The 22288-nt window shown below is 52.0% G+C and overlaps 2 protein-coding genes across 2 annotated transcripts in view; both read right to left on the bottom strand.

Annotated features, from left to right (window-relative positions):
* The window catches only part of Cacna1s (calcium voltage-gated channel subunit alpha1 S), a 70532-nt gene extending 51025 nt beyond the window's left edge, over nt 1-19507 (bottom strand). Inside the window, exons 1-3 of the mRNA XM_004661550.2 lie at nt 19258-19507; nt 16508-16613; nt 1368-1507 (exon numbers count right to left, since the gene is read on the bottom strand). Of these exons, the coding sequence (XP_004661607.2) occupies nt 1368-1507; nt 16508-16613; nt 19258-19409 (398 nt within the window). The 5' untranslated portion in view covers nt 19410-19507. The remainder of the gene's footprint in view (nt 1-1367; nt 1508-16507; nt 16614-19257) is intronic.
* Nucleotides 19508-21299: 1792 nt separating this feature from the next.
* Nucleotides 21300-21869, bottom strand: Ascl5 (achaete-scute family bHLH transcription factor 5). Its single transcript, XM_004661549.2, has one exon. The coding sequence runs from the start codon at nt 21867-21869 to the stop codon at nt 21300-21302; it is 570 nt and encodes a 189-aa protein (XP_004661606.2).
* Nucleotides 21870-22288: the final 419 nt, after the last annotated feature.

Raw genomic sequence — 22288 nt, 5'->3', positions numbered from 1 at the left:
TGTCTGCTCTGGGTGTTGATGGGAGTTTTGAGATTGAGGTACACATGTGCTAAGGAACAGTCCCTTGTCCCAAAGCTGAGTTCACCCTTAGTGGGCTGAACTGTGCCCCCAACTCAGTGGTGACCTGGAGAAAAGGAGGTTCTCCTTGGGTTCACCCTGGGACTGCCACTCCTGCTAATGACCGACTACGCCCCTTCCTGCTTGCCTTCCCCCTCTGGGTTTACTCAAGCCTCTATTAGCTTCTGAAGCCCCCTCAACTCTCTCGGATGAACCTTTCTTCTACAGCGACACCCCCAGTCCACCATGAGGCTGTGCGGCTCTGTCCTCTAACACTTTGTTCAGTAGGTATCCACTTGGCCTCCAACCATGGAAAGCTCACTAAGAGCCAGGCTGAATCACAGAATTCTTATATCTGCCTCCTTGGACTGAAAGCAGCACCGGATAGCCAGCAGATACCCAATATAGTATTCATTAGACCGAAGGACAGCAGCGCGGTTAAGTGTGCAGCCTCGGGAGTCAAGGCCACTTTGATGTGAATCACCATGACTTTCAGCAAGTTGTTTGGTTTCTCTGTATATTAGCTCCCGCATCCATCAAATGGAGAAAAGTAGAGCATTGCTGGGAGGACATGAAGTATTGCTGTTATAGTTAGTAACTATTGAAGGTGATGTTAAGGGCTGAGCAGAATTCCTATGTTGCAGCTCTGCCCCTCCCCACCCCAGTAACTCAGAATGATTCCAGGCATAGGGCTTTTTAAAGAGTAAATTAAAATAAAGTCACACAGGTGGGCTGCAATCCAATTTGATGTCCTCATAAAAGGAAATCTGGACACACAGAGACCCCAGGGTAGCTATTCACGGACAGACCATGTGAGGATACAGTGAGAAGGTGACCATCTACAGCCAAGGAGACAGGCCAGGGGACACCAAACCTGCCCACACATGGACTCAGGACTCAGATCTCTGTCGTTTAAGCCTCCAGCCTGTGGACTCTTATGGCTGTCCTAGTGAGGTGATGCAGGTCACTAGATGTGCATTTTTGTGAAGAGGTACACAGTGTTGGTGTGCGTGACCAATGAACAAATGACAGAGATGACCACTGGAACCATATGCATTCTCTTCAGTGTGATGGGGGTGGAGAATGGAGGAACTTACAGCTCCTGGTTGGCAGAGAACTGTGATCTACAGGCAGGGGCCGAGGGGGGCATGGTTGCATTTTCCACCAACACTGACCACACCCCTGGGGCAGTCAACACAATGTTGGGGTCCCACCCCACCTCTGTGATCCTGGTAGTGTGGTTCATGGACAGAGAATCCTGGGACAAATGTGACTCCTGTCTCTGATCCCCTCCCTCAACCAGGCCTCACCCCAGGAAGACAATGGTGAAGTCTAGAACATTCCAGCCGCTGCGCAGGTAAGCGTCTTGGTGGAACAGGAAGCCGTAGGCAATGATCTTCATGGCAGCTTCGATGGAGAAGACGATGAGGAAGAAATACTCCAGTTTCTCCTGGTAAGGGGAAGGGTAAATGTGGCCACGCCTCTCCTTTCCATACTCCCAGCGTCCCTCTGCTCCAGCGGTGCGCACCTGCCAGCCACCAGATCCCCGCGGTTCCTCAGCATGCCTGCCTCACTCAGGCTGTTTCCTCTGCTGCCCGCACCCTCATGCCCCATCAGCTCCCTCACTTCCCTGGCCTTCATTCAAAAGTGTCCCTTCCGGACTGGAGAGATGGCTTAGTGGTTAAGTGGTTGCCTGTGAAGACTAGGGACCCTGGTTCGAGGCTCGCTTCCCCAGAACCCATGTTAGCCAGATGCACAAGGGGCGCACGGTCTGGGGTTCGTTTGCAGTGGCTGGAGGCCCTGGAGCACCCATTCTCTCTCTCTCTCTCTCTCTCTCTCTTTCTTTCTCTCTCTCTCTCTCTCTCTCTCTGTCACTCTCAAATAAATAAATAAAAATAAACAAAAACAATTTTTAAAAAGTGTTCCCTCCACAAGGACTTCCTTGGTCACCAAGAATATTTGAGATACCTCTAGCATTTCATGTTTCTCTTCCCAGCCTCATGCACTTACCCATAACTAAAATACCACACACATGCTCAGGTCATGTTCACTAGCTCTTTTGTCCATTAGAACTCCATGATATGAGGAGATTTCTGATGATTTTTTTTTAAAAACAAAAATCTATTATTTATTAATTTATTTGAGAGAGAGAAATGGGCAGATAGAGAGAGAGAGAATGGACACTACAAACAAATTCCAGACACCTGCTCCACCTTGTGCATCTGATTTACATGGGGGATTCTGGGGCATTGAACCTGGGTCCCTAGGCTTGGCAGGCAAGCGCCATAACCGCAAAGCTATCTCTCCAGTCCTTTCTGTTGATTTTTGCCATCCCTTCTAGGGCCTAGATCTATCTGAACTCATCAGTGATCTCCAGGTGGGTACCTTCCTTCTTCCAGGCCCCAGTGGACTGTTGGTAGGAGGCTTGGGTAGGGGGACTTCCCAGCACCCTAAGTGGCTCTTCTTTGCTGGTGATAGTCTTGCTCTCACATTCATTTCCCTGGCACCTTCTTGCCCACATCACCTGCCCCACTCCAGCTCCCTGCAGGCAGCTACCACTAGTCAGGGTGATCTCCATGTGGGGCACACTGGGTAAGGGGAATGCACTGCCAGGAAGAGGCCAAAGTTTCAGCTCAGTCTCACCGGGCAGAAAGCCTTAATGACTCCTTCATCCCCCTTCCCCCCAATCCTCTGGCTCACCCTGTGCCTGGCCAGGTCACCCTCCCCCTTGCTCTGGGTCCAGACCAGAGCTATTTCTAACTGAGAAAGCAGGTCCTTTCTGGTTGGGCTCCAGGCTGAAACTGCTCTCCTTGCAGCCATCTGAACCCGGGCTTGGTGGCTTCCAAGAGCTCTGGTACCCTAGGCTCTCCAAACAAGCCCAGTCTCTTGACGGGGTGACAAGCCAGCCTCACTGCTCAGCCCCAGGAGGCAGCTTCACTGGTGCCCACAGATCAGTGCCACAAGGGGGGGGGGTCTGTGCTCACAATGCAGCACCCCCAGTACCATTACTCCCCAGTACCTAATTCTATGATAGCCCCTTGGGACTGTGGCCTCTTTCGGGCACCCAGTGGAGGGCTCACCCATACATATTGTGATGTGCATTCTTTTACTGTGGGCACCGCCAGATTGGGGACCTGGCCACCCATGAGTGATTTGGAAGATAATTTATCTTTACTTCTAAATGTAGGAGACGAAATAAGGGAGATCTTCCATCTCATTAATAGAGATATGCCCCAGCAATCTCTAAACTGGTTGTTCAGAGAGTTATTTATTTATTTAATTTTATTTTTCTAAAGGGAAAATTTATCCTTCCATGTGGAAGAGGAAATGGATATATATGAGCTAGACCTGCTCTCCTTAATTTAATTAATCCTACTACTATTTTGTGATCTCAAAGCTTTCTCCTTCTTTTTCAAAAATTATTTATTTATTTGCAAGCAGAGAGAGATAGAAGAGAGACAGAGAGAACGAGTGTGCCAGAGCTTCTAGCAGTGGTAAATGAACTCCAGATGAATGCACCTCTTTGTGCATCTGGCTTTACATGGGTACTGGGGAATCGAGCCTAGGTGGTTAGACTTTGCAGGCAAGTGCCTTAACCACTAAGCCATCTCTTCAGCCCACTTTCTCCCTCTTCCAGAAATGGTGGTATGATGATGAAAAGGCCCTGCTTGCTATTCTGCTAAGGGGGCTACTTGCTAGGGCCTCTGGTTGCATCAGGGGGTGAATTGGGACAAATCTTGCCTATATTCAAGGGAACTACAAGGGGACATCTGGGTGCCCTTGATGCTGAGAGGAGTCGGGATGGGAGCTGCCACAGAGGGTCTCCTGGTAGTTGGCAGGATGGTGTTTCCGTGTGCAGAGCAGGTTTTGGGGAGACTGCCCCGCTTTTCAGGGAAAGGTGTTTGGGAAATCAGCATGGAAGTTTTCAAGCTGCTGCAGCCCCAGGGGACAGACAAGAGAAGCTCTGAGAAGGGGAGGGAAATGGGACCTAAAATAGTCACCGCGCTCATAGGCTGTGCAGCTAGCCGTGTACACCAGAGAACTGCAGACACCTGCTGCAGTCGGTCTGGCTGTCACTTGGCCCAGAGCAAGGTTTTCAGGGGCTGTGGGCCTCAGGGGTCACTTGGGTTCCACATCCCATCAGCTTCTCTCCACCGCCACCATGAAGCCTAGTTCTGGAGTGCATACAACATGGCCCTTGCTGGGCAGGCATAGACCAGGGACGTGTCTATTCCTGCATGGTAAGGACGCTATCATCAGGGTCATACTGTGTTGGCTCCAGGCCACTCTAGCTTGGGCCCTGTCTTGCATAGAGGAACAAGGGCTGTTCATTTCCCAGGTATTTGTTAAGCTCAGGATTGGATCCCTGGGCAAGACCTGGTTGTTGTGCCAAGATTAAAGACATCAGACTTCCCAGAGCCTCACAGTTCCTGCCACCACCTCTCTAGAGTCTGCCCTCCCCAGTGGCAGGCAGGGAGCACGTGGCATAAGCATTTTCACCGGCTCTGTTTCTTTGGTCAGGTCTCTAAGCCTCTGGGAACTTCAGTTTCTTTGCCTGAAAAACTGAGTTAACTGAAACGCCCTTGACGGGTTGTCCTGAGGAATAAACGGGATTCCATAAGGATGTGTCTACCACTGCCTGGTCCAGAAGCAAGGCCTAGTAAGTCACAGGTGTTCTATACCACATCTGGACCTTTGTGGAGGAGTTCTTCTGATCTTAAACCCGGCATACTTGAACCTGCGCTTCTCTTCCTCTTAAACCTGCTGTTGCTACCTATTCACCAACCCAGGCCCCAGGAGTCTTTCTAGACTCAAGTCCCACCCGTCATCTGCCAGGTCCATATGTTTCTATTCCCAATGCCCGCTAAATCCATCTCTGCCCCAGTTAGAAGTGCCACTGCCCCGGCTCGTGCTCTCTGATCTGAAGTCACCTGCTCCCTCTTCTCCTGGTCCCTCTGAACTCATCTAGGCATCTTCCTTGCTCCTAGGCTGCCGGGACTGTATGGCTCCCCAGGCACACCTGTGGGCTTTCCTACAGTGGGGGGCCCTTATGACATGACCCCTGCTGACCTTGACCTCTGTCCGGTCTCACCACTAGCCTGCTGGGGACCAGTCTGTCAGGTGGAATGACGAGTTCCCCAGCTGCCCCATCTTCTGAGCTCTTCTGCCTGGAGTACCCCTGAGGTGCACCATTCACACAGCCTTATATGATCTCTGACACTCCCTCCCCGCCGCGCCCCTATACACACCCAGGAAGAATCTGCCCTGGGCGCCTTTGCATCGCCTGGGACCCTATACCACTCTCCACTGCCTCTGGGGACACCATGCTGTCCTCTTGTGTCCTGTGGGAATCTGAGTGCTTTGGGCTTGAAGAATAGGTGAAAGGGGACATTTCCCCATCAGCAGTGGCATTGGAGTAACGGACCAGGGTCCCTCATAGGATGGCTTCTCAGAGTTTAACTGCTGGCAACAGGAGAAGCAGGGTCTGAGCTTTGGAAAAGTGTCTTGCTGGGGACTCAGATGTCCTTCCTTCAGGGGTCCTAACTGCACCTCATAACCTGCTGCAAGAATTTTGGACGTTGGGGCTTAAGCCTTGCTGTTCCTTCTGCCTGGAATGCAATCCCCAGATGTCACCCGGGCTCCTGGTCTTCTGTCTCTCTGATCTCAGCTGATCATGGAGCCCTTCCTGGTTGCTCCTCCCCAGTGATCTAGCTTCTTAGTGAACACACACCCCACTTTGGAGTTCTATTTAGCAGAGGCCAAGACTTAACTTGCCAACTACTTGTTTATTACCTCAACTATCTCCTGACACGAATATAAGGGGGTTGCTCTGGTCCCTTCTATGTCACCTGCATCTAGAACAGCCATATGACAGATAGTGTCAGGGCCTTACTGCCTAAGGAGTAGACTGTGGGCCAGGGTAGGCCCATTGGTGGAGCGCCAGGAGAATCTCATTCAATGCGCAGCAACTTCCCGACGCATGCATGACCTGTAGACAAACCTGGATTTGTCAGTCACTTGGCGAATCCCACACTGCATATGGCTCTGAAGTTATCCGACACAGGAGGGCCACATATCAATCCACAGCAGGCAGGAAGTTACAAATAATAGATGAGTCTTTCCTTACAGATTGTCATCTGAACTCTGTTTCAGACGCATCATACTGCCTGGCACGTTGAAAGCACTCAAGAAATATTTCCTGACCGAGTGAGCAATGGTAAGTCGTGATCTCTTCTGTGACATAATGTAGAGACAAGTACAGAATTGGAATCTCCCTTCCTAAGATGCTGGGCTTCAGGCTGATAGCAGAGCAGAGGTGACAGACAGATCCTGACTCCAACCCCCAATCTCTCGGTCTCCTAAAAACAGGGGAGGACCAGGAGACTGGCTAACTTTGTGGGGTGAGAGTTCCATTGCTAACCCTTTCAAGAGCCTTCATTACAATGCAGCAATTGAAGGGGGTCTGGTTCCCCACCGTCAGGCCTGTAATGGAGCTCCCAGCACCACGCTTGGCAGAGGGTGACTGGTGTGTGAACCTAAGCCCATTACAACCAGGCACTCCCAACGTTCCAGGCTGAAAAGAGGTCAGAATGCACATCCCCTCGGCCTCCCACTGCCTCTATTTCCATCCCTAGGGGTTAGCCAGGCCTGAATGACTCCTGCCCTGGCGTGCCCCAGGCTTTGGGGAAAGATGGTGGCAGCCAGCCAGGGTCTCCTGCAAGGATATCTGCCCAGGACTGTCTGTCTGGACAAAAGGGCAGCTGTCCTCATCCCTCCCTCCCTCGAACCCCTGCCCCAAACACTGTGAGTTGCTCTTGTTGTTTTTTTTAATATCTGATTTAAGTAATTTATTTATTTGAGAGAGAGAGAAAAATGCAGGCAGAGACTGAGATACAGAGAGAGAGAGAGAGAGAAAAAATTGGCATGCCAGGGCTTCTAGCCACTGCAAATGAACTCCAGATGCATGTGTGCCACCATGTGCATCTGGCTTACATGGGTACTGGGGAATTGAACCTGGAACCTTTGGCTTTTCAGGCAAGTGCCTTAACTGCTAAGCCATCCCTCCAGCCCTGCTCTGTGGTTTTGTTTGAGAGTCTCACATGACCTCCATGGAGAGGTCTGGGAGCTTTGGAGCCCTCAGAAACAACCTCAACGAGGCTCATGGAGAGGAGCCAAGAGGCACCAGAGCTACAGAAGGATTCCTTCCTAGGGCCCAGGCATGCGACCTGCATAGACGTGAATACTTAGATTCCCGGGGGAGAGGGTGCAGGGTCACTCTCTGGGGCCTGTTTGCTTCACAGAGACCAAGACGATTTGGATGATGGCAGCTGGGGTTCAGGCTGGTGTGGAACAGAAGTCAGCGAGGGTGTCCCCACACATCCCTTTCCTTCTGGGACCTCCCAAGGTGTTTGGGATAAGCCTGACTAGAAGAAACGTCTACACTGGTAATGGCTTCCTTCTCCACTGACTTTTCCTCCTTTCTTGATCCTAGAAGTAGACAGGCCTCCTTGCCTCTAGGGAGGTCTGTGGCAGGATACCTGGCTTTTGTTTCCTAAGGCCTGTGAATCATCCCAGGGGTGGACCTCACAGTGCCATGGCCTTGGGGTTCAAAGAAAGCAGGGTCTATCCAGCCTTGCCTGGATTCCTGTCCCAATAAAGTACAGAGCACCTGTGACCTCTGTGACCTTAACACTGTGTGAGGCACAACCCAGGGCAGTCAGGTGACTGGGTGGCAATCTGGGTGTGGTGGTGCACACCTTTAATCCCAGCACTCAGGAGGCAGAGGTAGGAGGATCGCCATGAATTCGAAGCCACCCTGAAACCACATGTGAATTCCAGGTCAGCCTGAATTAGAGTGACCCTACCTTGAAAAACAACCAAAAAAATAATGGAAAACCAAACAAAAAAAGAACTGTGACAGAAGATGATTCCTGTATCCCAGGGAGAAGTGAGCTAGGAATACAAGTGAAGTGAATTCATAGCCAATCCCTTAAAAATTCCCTATAAGCCGGGCGTGGTGGTGCACACCTTTAACCCCAGCACTCGGGAAGCAGAGGTAGAAGAATCACCGTGAGTTCGAGGCCACCCTGAGAACACAGAGTGAGTTCCAGGTCAAAATAAGAAGGAAATTCCCTATACACTGCAGTGTGCCCTGAGACCCCCTGCTGCAAAGGAACTGTATTTTCTATTTTGTAAATGAGGAAAACAAAACTAAGAGGGGAAGGGAGTTGGCCAGGGCCCAAGTCAACAACTCTTCCTGTGTGCCAGCCTGATGGGTTACAGCTTGGCTACCCTATCCATGGGGTGTCTCAGCCTGGCATCTCCCTGATCCCTCACCTCAGCTTCCAGGTTTGGAAAATGACTTGTGAAGAGTGAGAGGTGTAGCTATAGTTAGCTCAATGAACTCTTTGCCGAAATGGACATCATTTGGGTGGATCTCCTGTGACATCAGAACCTCTTGGGCTTGTCATCCCATTGATTCTCATCCACACTGGCAAACCCGGTTCGCTCAGGACGAGTGAACAAACATGCCAAGGCCATTAAATAGAGAAGTGGGACTAAGGCACAGGAGGGAATGCAGGGGAGAGCGGAGGGCCGAGCTGAGAGGGGTCAGGACCATCACTGCCCTGGGTAGTAATGAGGGGAGCAGCTAAGCCTTGGTAAGCAGCTACCTATGTGCAGGACCCGTTTTAACTGCATTCCTCACTGGCAGAAGCCCTGTGCAGCAGGCCCTTTCACCCCACTTTACAGATAAGCCAATGGAAACAGAGGGAGGAAGGTCTCCAGGATCCCACAGCTACCAAGGGGCAAGCCATCCTATGTAGTTACAGTTTAAACTCCATGGTCTCAATCACCGTGCCATGCCTTGGGGGTGGGGTGTGGAGAGAAAGGGCAGGCTCAGCACTGGAGAGATGGATTAACGGTTAAGACATTTGCCTGTGAAGCCAAAGGACCCAGGTTCAATTCCCCAGAACCCATGTAAGCCAGATGCACAAGGTGGCGCATGCATCTGGAGTTCGTTTGCAGTGGCTGGAGGCCCTGGTGCACCCATTCTCTCTGTCTGTCTCTCTCTGTTTGCAAATAAAAATAAATAAATAAATAAATAATTATTTTAAAAAACTTAGCTGGGCGTGGTGGCACATGCCTTTAATCCCAGCACTGGGAGGCAGAAGTAGGAGGATTGCCATGAGTTCGTGGCCACCCTGAGACTCCATAGTGAATTCCAGGTCAGCCTGGGCTACAGTGAGACCCTACCTCAGAAAACCAAAATATATATATATATATATATATTTTTTAAAAAAAAAACCCAAATTCCTAAAAAAAAAAAAAAAGGTGGGGGCGGGCTCACCACACCTAGATAGATGTGTTGCCTTGTGCTCAGAGCCCCATAGTGCCCTGGCAGGCCTGAGTGCGGCCTGAGTGAATTGACTGCGGGCTGTCCATGCCAGCGGGGCAAGAAGGGAAGAGATGAACTCTTATTTACTGCACAGCTCCTGTGGGCCAGGCGGGACATGAGGTCGTGTCACACAGGGATCTAACAGTTCTGAAAGGGGAGGTACGGGCTCCCCTGATCACGCAGGGGACAATGGAGGCTCAGTGTAGGAAGCTGTCAACACACGTGCAGACTAAAGACAGGCTGGTCCTGATTCGAAAGTTCCATGCTTCCCCCATACTTACCCCCCCCCCCGCCCTGCTTCCTCTAAAGGCGTCTCAGCTTGGCACAGTACCTACAGTTTTCCCTAAGCTTTTATTGTTAAGCCACAATACCTGTCCCTGGTGTGCAGGGGGCAGATTTGATGGGGGTGCTTAGTGCCCTAAAAGGGAACTGATCCCTTGTGTCAGGGAGAGGTAGGGGAGGGGGGTTGAAGCAAGGCATCTGCTTTACTTTCGCAGACTCTTGGGGATGGCCGGTGCTCTGCACAGTGGCCCTGGCTCTGACCACTCTTGTGATCTAAAAGAAGGCAAGGCCAGAGTAGGGTCGTTTTGAAGGTCCGGTCTACCCACATGGCAAGGCAGAGTGGGCTGCTGGCTGCAGGCGTGGGCAGAACATTCCAGACCCTATAAAAAGAGAAATGTCCTGGCTGCCAAAGGCTTAGCCTCTCACCTCACAGAGGACACTGGGTGGCAACCCGAACCCCAGGAATGTAGCAGAGGGCTAGAGCAGCCCATGATGGCTTAGGGACAGTGAGTGTCCTGGAGCCGAGGAGGGGCAGAATTAGAAGCATTCTGGAGCCCACTTAACACTGCCCCACATGAGCAGTAGGCAGTGCCCACTATAGCTATCAGGAAAATTCTTCCAGAGCTCGGAAGGAAGGAAGGCAGACACCATACCCTTTTACTGTCACGGTGGAATATTCTATAACAATCCTGGCCAAGGTTATTTAACTGTCTAGGACAGTGTTTCTCAACCTCAGCTGTAGTTGACATTGGGACCAGATACTTCTGTGTTAGGGGAAGGGCAGTCCTGTGCTCCCTACCTCTACCTTCATGATTTTAGGCATTGCTAAAGGTGGACAGAAGTCCTCCTCCCTCCCCTGTCCTTTGAAAACCACCACCATCCTGCAGGGTGCTCCTGTATTGCACTCTCGCTGCTGGGTCCTGTAGAGGCAGGCTCCACCTGATAGAAAGACAGACCAGCTGGCTAGTTTTATTGCCCCATGGGTGGAATCTACCCTGCCATGCCTGCTTCGTCCTTTCTCCTCCTCTATCCCTAAATTCTCTTCCACCAGTTCTCTGTGAACCAGCTTTACCTTCCTGCCTATTCTCTTATGACCCAAATTAATCTTTGACATTTGTTCCTTCTGTATTTTTATGGTTGATACTTTTTTTTTTGAGGCAGGGTCTCATTCTAGCCCAGCCTGACCAAGGACTCACCCTCTAGCCCCCAGCTGACCTAGAACTTGTGGAGTCTGGGATTAAAGGGACACACCACCATGCCTGGCTCCTTCTGTATTTTAATCAGTTACACTTCACTTTTTGAAATGCATTATTTGATACCGCCTTGAGGATTGCCTCAAGGATGAAAGAAGTGATTATAGCAAAAGAACGTTTCTAATCAATAATTAGGAGCTCTGACCATTGCTGTTGGATCTCATAGGTCCCCTTAAATTGAACAAGGTTGAAATGATAGCCCCCCAAATCTCTTTAGTTTAAGTAGGGTCTTCCCAGCAGCAGCCTCCTTCATATCTTGGGGAGCAGGCAGGATATGAGAGTCTAGGGCTGGCTGAGAGACAGGCCCTGGGTTCTAGTCTTGGCCCCAGTTTCATTTGAAAATGTTGCTGCCCTTCCTGAGGTGGGGCAGTTTGATGTCTAGACCCATTTTGCTACTTTCCTGACAATGGAGCCCCTTTGTGATCTCTGCTCCAGTTCCCATCCTGTTCTCCTAGGAGACTACTGGGGCCTGACTGTGTTAGCACCTAACACCTATGTCAGACTTCTCTCTTGGGTGAGTGTAGTCAGGCCTCCAGGCCAGAATGGACAACTCTGAATATCCCTTTTGGCCTGGACAGCAGCTCTACAGTCAAGGGAAAGCAGGGTTATGGAGAGAGGCCAAGGCTCTGTTCAGCCCCTCCTCCACAAAGGGTCCAGGGCTACCCATGAGCCAGCTGCGCCTGTGCGGTGGACATGAGGTGTGATGCTACCAGAAAAGCATCTGAAGTGTGCACAATAGAATGTAAGCCTCAGAAAATACTAGATGATGTTGCTTGAGATGATGAGACGTGCTGGTTGCTTCAAAGAGAGGAGAAAGAGCTAATGAGAGCAGGGACAGCTAGCGGGGGGAGCAAAGAGGGATTCCTTTTTATCTGAAACAGTCCTTTGGCATAACTGTTGGGGGTAATGATCTTGGACTCTAGAGCAACCTGGGGATGCCACTGACCAGGGACTGAGGGTCTGGTCACCCACTCTGAGTGAGACCCACTAGAGAAAGTTCCTAATGTTGATGGGCAAAGCACCATAACCTAGAAAGCCATTATGCATCCAGAAACTTCTCAGGCCTATGTTATCCCACTTTATAAAGGAGGATGCTGAGGGAAAAGAATAGATAGATCACATGTCCAAAATAACACAGCCAGGCTATGAAGGGAGTGGAGACTCAAGACCACGTGTTCCAGCTCCCAGATCCATTTTCCTAATCACCATGCCACGCTGCTTCTCCACTGTGGCTGACTTCAGAGCCCACACCCCCACCCACTGCCAGATCATATGACTGGCCAAGACATCAGCACCCTGGTCCGCTTCTTGCCACTCTGTGGCCCACTGTGTATCACTGGAATTCTCTGCCCTCCCTGGGCCTCAGTTTTCTCTTCTGTTCAGAGAAGAGCCCTGGCTTCCCCACTTCAGAACAGGCAGACTGGGGGGAACACCCCACACCCTAAGAACTGTGGGTCAGCTGTCCTCAAAGAATGCTACAAGAAAGAGGGCAGGCAGGAGAGGGGCGTCCTGGAGAGTCCATTCCCATAGAGAAGTGTCAGGGTTCCCGCCCACAATCATGGTTCCAGCACTCTAACTCCGCTTGCACATAAGGAAGGCTTCCTGAATTGGCTTTACCTAATCTATTCCCCCATCCCAAATAACATGGCACATGCCAACATGGAGAAACTCTGTCACCAAATGTTCAGGCCTGCAGAGCCATTGCCCAGTGGGTAGCCATGGACGCCAACACTCCCACGTGGCTGAGACAGAACTCACCTTGTTCCCGATGCTGCCTCACTGAGCGACACCACCATTCTGTCTCCTACCCAGAGACGCCTGGGGCCATTCTCGCCCTCCCCTTGCCTCCCCAAGGCTTTGTCCTCACACCTTATGCAAGAGGTCAGTCACCAAGTCCTATCCAGCCTGCTAGGCTGCCCTCCTATCCATGGCTCTGATTCCTGCAACCATAGCTTCCTGTCCCTTTCTCTGCTCCCATCTCACACCAGTCCATGCTGTGGTGGCCCATTTTGAGGCCCCAACCTTGCCTCCAGCCTTTTGCCTAAATGGCTTCCTCCATCCAGACCCTCTTCTTGCCTGGCCCTTCTGCAGTGCTATGAGGAATGGCCCCGCCCCTCAACAGGAACCGGCTATATCACTGGGAAGACCCAGCGCACATGAAAATGGGAGCTTCTTGTTCAAAAAGGAGATCAGCCGGGCGTGGTGGCGCACGCCTTTAATCCCAGCACTCGGGAAGCAAGGGTAGGAGGACTGCTGTGAGTTCGAGGCCACCCTGAGACTACGTAGTGAATTCCAGGTCAGCCTGAGCTACAGTGAAACCCTACCTCAACCCCCCGCCCCCCCCCCAAAAAAAGGCCTTTTCCTTCTCCCCCTCATGCACACAGCCTTTCTCAGGCATTGACAACTGACTTGTTGCATGGCCCTCACAGATCCTGCTGCCAACTCCTCTCACGGCCATTATCACCACAGGCACGCTTCTATCCCACCATGCAGCCAAGAACGACTTCGAACTTCTGCACTTCCTGCCCCTACCTTCCAAGTACTGGGATTATAAGAGAGTGCTACCATGTCCTCGATGTGCCCATTTCATCTTAAGTACCTGTTTAACTGGTTTAATTGTAACTACCTGCATAAGCAACTTACTTAATTAAGCTCTGTGAAGATGGAAACTATGCCTGCTTGGCTCTCAGTGATATCTCTAGTGTATGCCAGGGACATAATAGATACTAAGTATATATTTATAAAATGGATGAGAAAAGTTAATTGAGAATTACATCAGCCTCCTCCTTATAAGCTGTGGGTTAGTTTAAATAACTGGAAAGTCCCCAGCTTTCCTAGGACTAAAAAGTAGCTGATAGTTTAAGGGGGAGGGAAGTGCCTAATCTCACTTCCTCCGGCTATTATGTCCCTCTTCTGGGCATTGGGGAGATGACAAGATATGGTCACCTTAGAGATGGCCTTCTCTCTGAGCGTCACACAGAGGGATCAGCTAAGTGATCGTCCTGGAGTGACTGGCCCCTGAAGCTCTGGCTGACCTGGAGGCACTGGCTGCTTTGGAATGGTTACTGGTCAGCTTTCCTCTTTAGGGTACCATTTTTCTGAGCTCTAGACCTAATGTCTGCAGCTCCAGCCCACAGACAAAAGGAAGACACCACAAGGGCCATGTGAAAACTATGAGGTAGCCATTGTGTCTCAAGATGGAAGTCCACATAACCACCACGGTGTAATTTAATGTCCTCCAAAGAGGACAGTTTCTTGCAAAAGTCGTCAACTTCTTAAAGAGTACACATGGATCCAAGGCCCCGCACTGTGTAGTTCTGTAACGCAGTGTAAACCCAGTGTCCTCCTCAGATCCATGGACTTGGGGAGCTAAGCATAGGCCTATGAGCGGTCCAGGCTGCACACGACGCCTTCCTCAGCAGCATGAGCAGCACTGCACTGGCTGTGCCCTCTCCTTCCCCCGCAGAGCTTAGTTTCTTCCAGTCATAGCAAACACACATTTAGCATCCAGCTTCTCCCAGCTCAGGACAGATCCCCATGGAAACCAGGCTGGAAGAAAGGCCCTGGATGCATGCCGATGGTCTCTTCTCCCTGACCCCTGCGGCTCCAGCGCAGGGAAAGCCCTGGAGAAACAGAACTCCATCGTCTTGTCCTGTTTGTTGATTTGATGGTCCTGGGGATTGAACCCAGGCCTCCAACAGGCTAAGCGAGTATTCCACCACTAAGCCACATCCCCAGTTTCTAGGTGGGCTTTCTCTCTCTTTTTTAATATTTTATTTTATTTTACTTTTGGTTTTTCAAGGTAGGGTCTCACTCTAGCTCAGTGGCCTTGAATGCACGGCGATTCTCCTACCTCTGCCTCCCGAGTGCTAGGATTAAAGGTGTGCGCCACCATGCCCGGCTTAATATTTTATTTTTATTTATTTATTTGAGAGAGAGAGAGAAACAGAAATAGGCAGGTAAAGAGAGAATGGGCACGCCAGGGCCTCCAGCCACTGCAAAAGAACTCCAGGTGTGTGTGCCCCCTTGTGCACCTGGCTTATGTGGGTCCTGTGGAGTTGAACCTAGGTCTTTGGGCTTTTCAGGCAAGCGCCTTAACCACTGAGCCAGCCTTCCAGCCCATAGGTGGGCTTTCTCTATAAGACCTCATTGTTACCACCACCTGGGGGAACCCAGACAGGTTACAAAGCCAGTAAGACCCAAGTGTGAAGCCCTACTGCAGGGCTTAGATGGGGGTCACACTGAGCAAGGGACCTAAATTTCTTCAACTCTCACAGTTAATTTTTTTTTTTTTGTCTTTTAATAGGGTCTAATACTATACCACAGGATTTGTTTAGAGATTCAACAATTCAATAATGAGAACTACTTGGCCCAAAGCCTAATAGCTAATAAGCATTAACTAAATGCTAGTCATTTTTTTTATTAACTAGCATTTGGGTACATCCCTGAACCTTACTAAGCCTCAGTTTTCTCCTGCACAAAACAGAGTGAGGGCTGAAGAGATGGCTCAGCAGTTAAGGCACTTGCCTGTAGAGCTGAAGGATCTGAGTTCAGTTCTCCAGTACCCAAGTAAATCCAGATGCACAAAGTAGCGCATGCATCTATTTGAAGTGGCTGGAGGCCCTGCCATGCCCATTCTCTTTTTTTTTTTAAATTATTTATTTATTTATTTGAGAGCGACAGACACAGAGAGAAAGACAGATAGAGGGAGAGAGAGAGAATGGGCGTGCCAGGGCTTCCAGCCTCTGCAAACGAACTCCAGACGCGTACGCCCCCTTGTGCATCTGGCTAACGTGGGACCTGGGGAACCGAGCCTCGAACAGGGGTCCTTAGGCTTCACAGGCAAGCGCTTAACCGCTAAGCCATCTCTCCAGCCCCCCATTCTCTCTATCTCTCTTCTACCTCTCTTTGCTTGCAAATAAATAAATAAAAATGCTTAAAACAGAATGAGATTGGGAGGAGGAGATGGGCATCAGCTAATTCTTGAACATCCCTTCCAGCTCTGGCATTGGATGGCTCCATGGCCGGGCTGCTGGTGTAGGGGTGGGAGGCATGCTATTGGAGAGTCCTAAAGCCCGTTCTCTCTGCGGATTCCTGTATCAAATACCCCGGCAGACAAGCTCAGTGGTAGCAACATTCTTCTAGATTCTATCGAGAGAAGTTAGCATTCAGCCTCTCTGGCTTGCCTTGCCAAGGCTCAGCTTCCACATCTATCAACTGGCACTACTTTTGGGGGGGGAGGGGAGGCTCTTGGGAGGAGTTCACGAGTTTGCTCCTGTTGGGTGCTTGCTACAAAGCTTGCGCATACTCAGGCCCAAAGCTTGAGTATGCCGGTGTCGTCTCGCAGCCTAAGCTGAGCAGGTTTACTCTGCGAAGCTGCAGGGCCACTCATCGCTCTCGTAGTTAGTTAGGGCATTGGAGTCTACGTTATCAGGACCTGAATCACCAAGCACCTCTCACAGAACAGGATTCCTTAGGGGCGACTCCCGGCTAGGGCTGTGGGGGAGCCCCATCTTACCAGGCCGAGGTTCAGAGTGTTGTTGTCGTCTTCAGGCATAGGCAGGTACACAGCCAGAGCCACACAGTTGGCAAAGATGGTGAGTAAGATGATGGTCTCGAAAGGTCTGGTACCGAGGTTAAGGAGAACCCTGAACGAGCTGTAGGGTTTGTGAGGTGGAAGGGAAGCGAGCCCCGAGAGGCAGTCTGGACTGTTACTATAGTGCCAGGAGACAGACAGGCTCAGGGGGACTTGGCACACGAGGCTCCTTCCCTACTTTCCTATAAGTTCCACCCTAGGATCTGGCTCCTTCCTTCTACTTAGACTCTTGGGACAGGGAGAGGTTGGTACTGGGCAGGCTGAGGGATCTCATCGCCGCTGCAAGTGGCGTGCTAGCCTGGGAAGGGGGAGCTGTAGAGGAGAAAGCTGAATTTTCGGAGCCACGTGCACACACTAGCATGCACAGACCTGCACTCGCTCCATGTACCCCCGTCAGACACGCCCAGCCCTACACAGCCATTCCCAGGGCACTGGGGCTCTGCTTTTCTTGACTTGCTTTAGAAAGCAAGCCTGTGGCAGGGAAGGAGAGACACAGTCCTTGGTGTATAGTTTGGGGTGAGGAGGACTCTCGCTTTGTGGTCTACTTGAAATATCCCATTATTTTCCACTAGTGTTTGAAAATAGGGCTGGAGAGATGGTGTAGTGGTTAAGGCACTTGCCCGCAAAGCCAAAGGAACAAGGTTCAATTCCCCAGAATCCATATAGGCCAGATGCACAAGGTGGCACATGCGTCTGGAGTTCGTTTGCAGTGGCTGGAGGTCCTGGTGCACTCATTCTCTCTCTCTCAAATAAATAAAATACATTTAAAAAAATAAAAATAATTTTATTTCTACTTATGAGAGAGAGAGAAGGAAAATGGGCACACCAGGGCCTCTAGCCACTGCAAATAAACTCCAGACACATGTGCCACCTTGTGCATCTGGCTTACATGGGTACTGGGGAATTGAGCCTTGAACTGGGGTCCTTAGGCTTCACAGGCAAATGCTTAACTACTAAGCCATCTCCCCAGCCCCTATTTAATTAAATTAATTTATTTATTTGAGAGAGAGAAATAGGGAGGGAAAGAGAGAAAATAAGCACACCAGGGCATCCAGCCAGTGCAAACGAACTCCAGATGCATGTGCCATGTGCATCTTGCTTACATGGGTCCTGGGGAATTGAACCTGGGTCCTTTGGCTTTGCAGACAAGTGCCTTAGCCATTAAGCCATATCTCCAGACCAAAATAAAATATTTTTTAATGTAAATAAAGAAAAGAGGGCTGGGGAAATGGCTTAGCGGTTAAGGCATTTGCCTGTGAAGCCAAAGGAACCAGGTTTGATTCCACAGACCCACGTAAACCAGATGTACAAGGGGCACATGCATCTGGAGTTTGTTTGCAGAAGCCCTGGTATGCCCATTCATTCTCTCTCTCTCTCTCTCTCTCTCTCTTTCTTCTATCTCTATCTCTTTCTGCTTGAAAATAAATAAATGGGGCTGGAGAGATGGCTTAGCGGTTAAGCGCTTCCATGTGAAGCCTAAGGACCCCGGTTCGAGGCTCAGTTCCCCAGGACCCACGTTAGCCAGATGCACAAGGGGGCGCACACGTCTGGAGTTTGTTTGCAGTGGCTGGAAGCCCTGGTGCGCCCGTTCTCAATCTCTCTGTCTCTCTCAAATAAATAAATAAAAAATGAACAAAAAAAATTAAAACAAAAGAAAATAAATAAATAATTAAAAAAGAAAAGTGAGGAGGGCTGCAGGGCAGAGGTCTACGGGAGGAATGGACTCAGAGGAGGAGAGGATGAAGAAAAGGGAGAACCCACCGGGCCAAGCTGCCATCATAGTAAACAGGTGGGCAGGGAGGTGCGTAAAGGCAATGGGGCCTGGTGCAGTGCAGCTGCGGGGAGCAGGGCTGACCCCCCCCAATCTCCACATATCCCATGTCTCCCTTATTCTCCCTACTATCCCTCATTCTCCTTTCTTCCAAGGAACAGCTGGTGGAATCCTACTCTTCTAGAGCATGCCAGAAATATTTCAAATATTCCTGACTCTCTCAGAATCCATTCCACAAAGGCCTCCTCTCCCCTCTGTAGCTTCTCCTTTCCCCAAATAACCCAGATATTTTCATCGTTCTTTCTTGTAGAGCTCAGGTAAACACAGAGATGGATTTGAAGTCCCTGTACCCAAGGTGCTATGTCTGAGTTAGACCAGCCAGGCTTGCTCACCTCTACCTGGAGCCACTAGGAACAGGCCTAAACCACTTTCTCCTCCCATACCCCCTGCAGCTGAGACCCGCCCCAGTGGGAGCCTCCCTTGAACTGTCACTCTTTGCTCGCATGTATCCCACCACCAGAGATTTTCTCAGATGCCACTTCTCCTGCCACCTTCTTCCAAAATGGGACTGTCACTTCAAAACACCCAGTGGCGCCCCATGATGGCTGTAGACTTGGGCACGGCTGGAAACAGTCCCCATGAATTCAGGCCCTTTCCACAGATGGTCAATAGCCTCTCTGGCTGTTGCCCATGCCTGCGGTGGTCCACTTAGGGAGCCCTCTCTCCAGTGTGGTAGAGGGAGGCCTTTCTTCCTCAAAGGGGTCTGCTGCTGTCCTGCGGTGGTTCACCTCATTCTAAGTCCCCAGTTGCCCTGACCCTCCATGTCTATGCTCTGTGGACCCCAACCCATGCTCCTCCCCCACACCCTCACACTCCCTCCTGCCCAGGCCTTCAAGGATACTTCCATTCCACGATGCTGATGCAGGCCTTCCTCAGGGGGTTCTGGAGGGTCAGGCAGAACAGGGCGCGGGGTGGCCTTGGCAGGATCTCAGGAACAGGCTTCTTGGGCTGCTTCTTCCTTGAACCCTCGTCCTGGGGTGAGGCTGGCTCCATGGCTTCCCTGACACCTTCACTTTTCCCTGGTCCCCCAGCCCACTGCCCTCTCCTCCCTGTGTCCCCAATGCCCCCACCACGGGGGACTGGGCCTGGTGGAGCCTGTCCTGCTGAGGCAGCCAGGCAGGCGGGGCAGGAGCGGGGGTGGGAGGATTACTCTGCTCCCAGCGTGTAAAATTAGCCTGCACTCAGCCCCTGCTGCCTGGCCCAAGCTCCTGAGGCCAGGCAGCTGTCATTACTTCCAACCCAGTCAGTGGCATCCTGGTCTGCCCCCAAGGGGTGTGTGTGTGTGTGTGTGTGTGTGTGTGTGTGTGTGTGTGTTACTTACAGGCAGGATTGAAGTGGGCAGGGGCAGTGGGAGACAGGATGGAAGGTTTCAAAACTGGGCAATGGGCTGGAGACATGGCTTAGCGGTTAAGGCTCTTGCCTGCAAAGCCAAAGAACCTAGGTTCGATTCTCCAGGACCCACAGAAGCCGGATGCGCATGGTGATGCATGCATCTGGAGTTCTTTTGCAGTGGCTATTGGCCCTGGCTTGCCCATTCTCTATCTGCCTCCCTCTCTCTGTCTCTCTGCTTCTTTCTCTCCCTTTCATCTTAATAAATAGAAAATATTAAAAATATTTTTTTAGCAAGCTGGGCATGGTGGCACACGCCTTTAATCCCAGCACTCGGGAGGCAGAGGTAGGAGGATTGCCATGAGTTCGAGGTCACCCTGAGACTCCACAGTGAATTCCAGGTCAGCCTGGGCTAGAGCGAGACCCTACCTCGAAAAACCAAAAATAAACAAATAAATAAATAAAAATGAAAAAAAAACATTTGAATAAAAAAAGATTGAGCAATGAAGTTCAGGAAGGGAACCTGTGGTATGGAGCTATAAACTTCAGACAGGTCCCTCATGCCAAGAGTAGGTTCACCACTCCTACCCCATCCCCATGACACTGTCCAGAGAAGGTGCTAGGTGGCCCAGCTCAGCACACTTCCATCCCCTTCCCATTCAGTACCAGCCAGGGTCAGGCCAAGGCCCCTCCCCCCATCCCCACTGTGTCCGCCTCTTCTCTACTGGAGAGAAAGGCTCTCAGACAACCTTGGATGTACACAGCTCTGGAAGGGCACCTGTCACACTGGGCAGTGACCCTATGCTTTACGTCACTCATTCTTCACCTCTCCCACCCCTCATTATGCAAAGGTTTGCGTGCCTTCTCTCTGGAACATTGTGCCTATCCTGTGCACAGTCCCGGCAGATACTAAACGCTCTGGAAATGGTGGTTGGCTGCACGAGCTAACACCTCCTACGCCCGTGTAGCAAGCGTCCTGAGCTGAAAAGGTGGATGAAGGGGTACAAGTAGAATAAGGATAGACAATGATTTAGCAACCACAAAACTCAACAATCCTTTTATTTAGCCCTTGATGCAAACACAGTGCCAACGGAGCCTAAAGACTTACAAGTCTTAGGGCAAAAAAAAAAAAAAAGAAAAAAAAAAGAAAAAGAAGTCCTTCACCTGGGGAAAGATGAGCAGGCTGTCCTGATAGGCGAGAGAAGGGAGGTCATCGTCCTACCAAGGACATCAAGGAGTATTGCCAGGGTACCCCCCGCGTCCCCCTCCCCGGCCTCCTTCCATATCTATGGGCTCCAACGGGGCACCCCCCGAGCGCAAAGGGTCCTCCGTAGCCGGGGACGAGCGAGCTAGCTCCCGCTTAGCATCCGAGGCCACCTCGTGGACGGACCCAGGCAGGGCGCTTCCAGGGGGACTCGGCAAATCCAGCACGGCTGAGGCCACGCGGGAACCCGACCCAGGGGAAGACCGTCCTGGGCTGCGGCGCGTGCGCTCCGAGCTGTCCCAAGCCCCCCGCCCGCCGGTGACCCAGCTTCCCCCCCACGCAGCTCCCGCTCACTGGCCCGATTCCCCGGACTCCGGGAACGGCGCCGAGGCGAAGGCGGAGGAGCCGGCGGGCTCGGGCCGCGGCGGCGCGTCCCCGGGGCCGGGGCGGGCGGGCGGCGGGGAGGCGGCGGCGGCGGCGGGCGGCGCGCTGTCCGGGGCGGCGCCGAGCAGCTCCTGCAGGTACTTGATGTAGCGGATGGCGGCGCGCAGCGTCTCCACCTTGCTGAGCCGCTTCTCGGCCAGGGCGCCGGGCAGGTGGCCGCGGAGGCGCGCGTAGCCCTCGTTCACGCACTTGACGCGCTGCCGCTCGCGCTCGTTGCGCTTCTGGATGAAGGCGGGCTCGAACGGGTAGTCGTAGACCCCGAAGGCGCCGGCCAGCGGCACGTACGGGAACACCCCCGCGCAGGCGTCGTAGTACGGGGGCTCGCCGGCGCCCGGGCACAGCAGCAAGGGCACGTTGCCCAGGGGCTCGGGCGAGGGCAGCGTCGGCCCGGGCGGAGACCCCAAGCCCAGTTGCACGCCGCTGGGGACCCCCACGGGCCTCCTCTCCACCAGGGCCCGGCAGAAGTTAGGGTTCATGGTGTCGCGCGCGGCTGGACCCACAGTGAGACGCGTCCACCCGCCTGGGGACGAGTCACATCGCCAGCGGCCGCTCTTGGGTGCCAGGGCTTGCTCGGGGCCTCATTTTTGCCGTCTGGGGTAGCTCCCCTGGGATTCCCAAAGGGGAGCCATAGCTCTGGACCAGGGTGACACCCCCCCGCCCTCCTGCTCATAGACTCCCTCCGTGGGTACCCTCTGCGAGCCTGTCGTGGTGCCAGGCGCTGCTGATCGCCGAGGACTCTCGCCCTCCTCCGCGGCGCCTGTGAGCTGCGTGCCCAGCACGGTGCCCCTGCCCCTGGTGCTAGCCCCAGGCCTGCATGCTGGCACCTCTCCGTGCCCGGTTCGTGCTCCTCAGGGCCCTCGAGTTGGCAGTGCTGGTAAAACTGTGCCAGCTCAGC

This window comes from Jaculus jaculus, chromosome 1 (genome assembly GCF_020740685.1).
Source record: "Jaculus jaculus isolate mJacJac1 chromosome 1, mJacJac1.mat.Y.cur, whole genome shotgun sequence".
Lineage (NCBI taxonomy): Eukaryota > Metazoa > Chordata > Mammalia > Rodentia > Dipodidae > Jaculus > Jaculus jaculus.
Note: the sequence above shows the minus strand (reverse complement) of the source record. Positions and strands in the feature narration are given on the sequence as shown.

Excerpts from the sequence above, each read along its gene's own strand:
- Ascl5 (XM_004661549.2), bottom strand. The coding sequence starts at position 21,869 with ATGAACCCTAACTTCTGCCGGGCCCTGGTGGAGAGGAGGCCCGTGGGG.